General features: G+C 38.1%; 1 protein-coding gene across 1 annotated transcript in view; it reads left to right on the top strand.

The window, feature by feature from the left end:
- The window catches only part of LOC122245685 (uncharacterized), a 19,549-nt gene that overhangs the window by 13,206 nt on the left and 1,343 nt on the right, over positions 1–5,000 (top strand). Inside the window, exons 3-5 of the mRNA XM_086548584.1 lie at positions 1,907–2,070; positions 2,305–3,187; positions 3,795–3,809. Coding sequence (XP_086404710.1) covers positions 1,907–2,070; positions 2,305–3,187; positions 3,795–3,809 — 1,062 coding nt within the window. The remainder of the gene's footprint in view (positions 1–1,906; positions 2,071–2,304; positions 3,188–3,794; positions 3,810–5,000) is intronic.

Raw genomic sequence — 5,000 nt, 5'->3', positions numbered from 1 at the left:
TATGTGTGTGATGTGTGTGTGTAGTGTGTGGTGGTGTGTGTGTGTGTGTGTGTGTGTTGGTGGTGTGTGTGTGTTGTATGAATATATATGTATAATATATTACATACATATATATATATATATAATATATATATATATATATAAATACGAAATATATAATATCATATATATAAACACTATAACACCATATATGAACCATATATATATATATTATATATATTTATATATAGTATAATCATTATATATATATAATATATATATTATATATATATATCTATATAACCTCTAGAGGATATACTATATAAAATTCCAATTTATATATGTAGTATATATATATATATATATATATATACTTTAAATAGATATATAAATATATATATATATATATATAAACACATATATATATATATATATATAAGTATTATATATATATATATATATATAAAAGTTAAATATATATAAATATATAGATATATACATATTTGTATATATATATATATATATGTAGATATATATATATAGTATATATTATATATTATATATTATGTATATATATATATATATATATATATATATATATATACATATCCATTCACAAACACATAATATATATATATATAGATATATAATATATATATATATATACCTTATACCAAATTTATGTAAACTTATAGATAGGCACATATCATGTTATATACACAGATATATACCTATATACTCATACTATGAATTACCACTATTCATATATATATATATATATAATATTTATATATATATATAACTTATATATATTACATACTATATAGATATATATATGTTATATACACAGATTATATATATATATATAATATATATAGTATATATATTAGAAACTATATATATCATATAATATAAATAACAATAAAAAACTTTACATATATATATAATATTTATATATATACATATATCACAATAACTATATCTTTATATATATATATTAATATATATTATATATATATATATATATATATATATAGTATAATATATATATAATAAACATATATATAATATAGTATAAAATATATATATATATATAAAATAAATATAATATATATATATGTATACATATAACTATATATATCTATATATAACTTCATATATATATATATATATATAATATACTATAAATAAGATAAATATGTATAATATATATATATAAATATATGGTATATATAAAATATAAAAATATATATATATACATTATACCTATGTAAATGTATATATATATACTTCAATATATATATATATAAATATCAATTCATCATATATAATAAATATATATATATATATATATATATATATATATATAAATATATACATATGTATAATGGGTAACTATATATTCTATACTCTCAAAACTATATATATATAATATATATATATAGTCATAGATACTACTTATCATCCTATCTATCAATATAACTTATCTAACTCTCTATCTAAATTTTATATAATATTATCATATATCAATATCATATATATATATCAATCATATATATCATATCAAACAATATATAATATAAATCGACAATATATAAATATGTATGTGTGTGTGTTAGATTGTGTGAGGAGTATGTAGACATAAGTGTAGTGTGATTGTGTGTGTAGTGTTTTCTGTTTGAGTGTGTATAAATATATCTATATATATTATATATCTATATATATATAAATAATATAGTATATCTATAATATATATATATACACACACACACATACACTAAACACATTAAATATCCTTGTCTAGTGTTCCTTGTGAGATGATTGTTTTGTTTTCTTGTCTTCAGTTACGTTTTTTTTTTTTTTTTTTTTTTTTTTACGAAACATCCCTTAAGTTTGAGAGTCCCATACACAGGCTCTGTGAATGCAGGTCTTGGTGCCTGCAGTGTGTGTGAAATGTTCAAGCGAGCGGCAGAAGATGCAAGTCACGCCTGGTCGGCGGCGGGCCGCTCGAGGCCAGGCCGAAGCCTGTATATAAGACCAAGTGCGTTCGACGGAGCCAAGTTGCGGTCCAGTCAGCCCGCCAGCAGCATGGTAAGACGGACCCAAGTGTTCTTGCAGAATGCATATCCGAGTGTTGTGCTTTCAGTTATAGTCAATTTTATTGCTTGTTGTTTAAATCCTTTTTAAGCCTACGGAAGATGCAACGTTGTTGAAGGCATCATAATTTAGATTATACATCATGGATAGCATAATTAGAACGCTTGCAAATGTGCCCTGAGGGAAAATCAGATGGTCGCCTGATGCAGAATTCATATCTAATTACAGAAAAGGGTGATTTCAGGGCTGCTCGTAGCCCTGCTGGCGACATGCTGCTTTGCCTCATACGGCTCAGGAGGCGGAGCAGGCGGAGCAGGCGGAGCAGGGGGAGCAGGGGGAGGCAGCGGAGCAGGTGCGGTGACCATTAGCATCGGATACTCTGCTCCCTCAAGAGGTGGAGGAGGAAGTTCACTTAGTAGAACCTACTCAGCGCCTTCGGGAAGTGGAGGAGGAGGTGGTGGTTCCTTTGGAGGTGGATCGCTAAGTGGAAGCTACTCAGCGCCTTCAGGAGGTGGAGGTGGAGGAGGTGGATCACTGAGTGGAGGCTACTCAGCGCCTTCAGGAGGTGGAGGTGGAGGAGGTGGATCCTTTGGAGGTGGATCGCTAAGTGGAAGCTACTCAGCGCCTTCAGGAGGTGGAGGTGGAGGAGGTGGTTCCTTTGGAGGTGGATCACTGAGTGGAAGCTACTCAGCGCCTTCAGGAGGTGGAGGTGGAGGAGGTGGTTCCTTTGGAGGTGGATCACTAAGTGGAAGCTACTCAGCGCCTTCAGGAGGTGGAGGTGGAGGAGGTGGTTCCTTTGGAGGTGGATCACTGAGTGGAAGCTACTCAGCGCCTTCAGGAGGTGGAGGAGGTGGTTCCTTTGGAGGTGGATCACTAAGTGGAAGCTACTCAGCGCCTTCAGGAGGTGGAGGTGGAGGAGGTGGTTCCATTGGAGGTGGATCACTGAGTGGAAGCTACTCAGCGCCTTCAGGAGGTGGAGGTGGAGGAGGTGGTTCCATTGGAGGTGGATCACTGAGTGGAAGCTACTCAGCGCCTTCAGGAGGTGGAGGTGGAGGAGGTGGTTCCTTTGGAGGTGGATCACTGAGTGGAAGCTACTCAGCGCCTTCAGGAGGTGGAGGTGGAGGAGGTGGTTCCTAAAGAAAAAAGAAAAAATAAAAATAATAAAAAAAAAAAAAAAAAAAAAAAAAAAAAAAAAAAACAAAAAAAAAAAAAAAAAAAAAAATAAATAAAAAACCAAACACGAACAAACAAAAAAAAAAAAGAAAAGCCAAACATAACAAGAGAAAAACACTAACAAAAGAATTCAAAAAAAAAAACACAGTGAGATAAACAAAAAAAAATATATAAAAAAACAAAAAATGCACCAGCGGGGGGGGGGCGGGGGGGGGGGGAAAAAAACAAAAAACAAACAAAAACATAGCGGGGCCGGAGTAACGCTAAGAGAAGGAAGCAACTTCATAGATCCAACCTGAGGTGTAGGTGGAGGAATAGTTTCCTTTGGAGGTGGAATCACTGAGTGGAAAGCTACTCAGGCGCCTTACTCAGAGGAGGGTGGAGGTGGAGAGGTGGTTCCATTGGGATGGTGGATCCGCTAAGTGGAAGCCTACTCAGGCACGCCTGGTTCAGGAGGTGGAGGTGGAGGAGGTGGTTTCCATTGGAGTGGAATTCACCTGGTGGAAGCTACTCCAGCGCCTTCCAGGAGGTGGATGGTGGAGGAGGTGGTTCCTTTGGAGGTGGTAATCTACCTGAGTGGATGAGGCTACTCAGCGGCCTTCAGGAGAGTGGAGGAGGTGGTTCCTTTGATAAGGTGGATCACTAAGAGTGGAAGCTATCTACAGGCGCCTTCAGGAGGTGGAGGTAGGAGTGAGGTGTTCCTTTGAGGTGGATGCACTGAGTGGAAAACAGCTACTCAAGTCGCCTTCAGGAGGTGGAGGTGGAGGAGGTGGTTAGACCTTTGGAGGTGGAAATCACTAAGTGTGAAGCTACTCAGCGCCTTCAGGAGGTGCGGTGGGAGGAGGTGGTTCCATTGGAGGGGTGGATCACATAATTGGAAGCTACATACTACAAGGGCTCGCCTTCCAGAGGTGAGGAGGATAGGAGGAGGATCCTTTGTGAGGTTGGATCAAGAGGAGGAAGCTACTCAAGCGCCTTCAGGGAGGTGGGAGGAGGTAGGTCCTTTGATGTGGACACTGTGTGGAAGCTACTCCAGGAAGCGCCTTCAGGAGGTTGGATGGTGGAGCGAGTGTGGTTCCTTTGGAGGTGGATCACTGAGTGGAAGCTACTCAGCGCCTTCAGGAGGTGGAGGAGGAGGAGGTGGATTCCCTTTTGGATGGTGGATCACTGACACTATGGAAGCTACTCAGCATCGCCTTCATGATGTTGGAGGAGGATGTGGAGGGAGAAGGTGGACCTTCCCATTTTGGAGGAGTGGATCACAGTGAGTGGAAAGCTAACTCAGAGCGCCCTTCAGGAGGGTGAAGGCGGAGTGAGGAGGTGGTTCCGATTGGAGGTGGACACTGAGTGGAAGCTACCTCAATAGCGCACTTCATGAGGGGTGGTGAGGAGGAGGTGGAGGAGGTGGTTCCATTGGAGGTGGATCGCTAAGTGGAAGCTACTCAGCGCCTTCAGGAGGTGGAGGAGGAGGTGGAGGAGGTGGTTCCATTGGAGGTGGATCACTGAGTGGAAGCTACTCAGCGCCTTCCGAGAGTGGGAGGATGTGAGGATGTGGGTTTACCATTTGGAGGTGGGATCACTGAGTGGAACGGCTACTCAGCGCCTATCGCAGGAGGTGGTGGAGGAGGCGGTTGTACCTTAGGGCGGAGGATCACTGCGTGGAAGCAACTGCATCGCCTTGCATGACGTAGGAGGAGGAGGTTCCAAATGGAGGTAGATCACTAAGTGGACGCTACTCACCGCCTTCCAGA

The sequence above is a fragment of the Penaeus japonicus genome, unplaced genomic scaffold (assembly GCF_977035675.1).
Source record: "Penaeus japonicus unplaced genomic scaffold, GWHDUDI00000001_assembly GWHDUDI00000021, whole genome shotgun sequence".
Lineage (NCBI taxonomy): Eukaryota > Metazoa > Arthropoda > Malacostraca > Decapoda > Penaeidae > Penaeus > Penaeus japonicus.
Note: the sequence above shows the minus strand (reverse complement) of the source record. Positions and strands in the feature narration are given on the sequence as shown.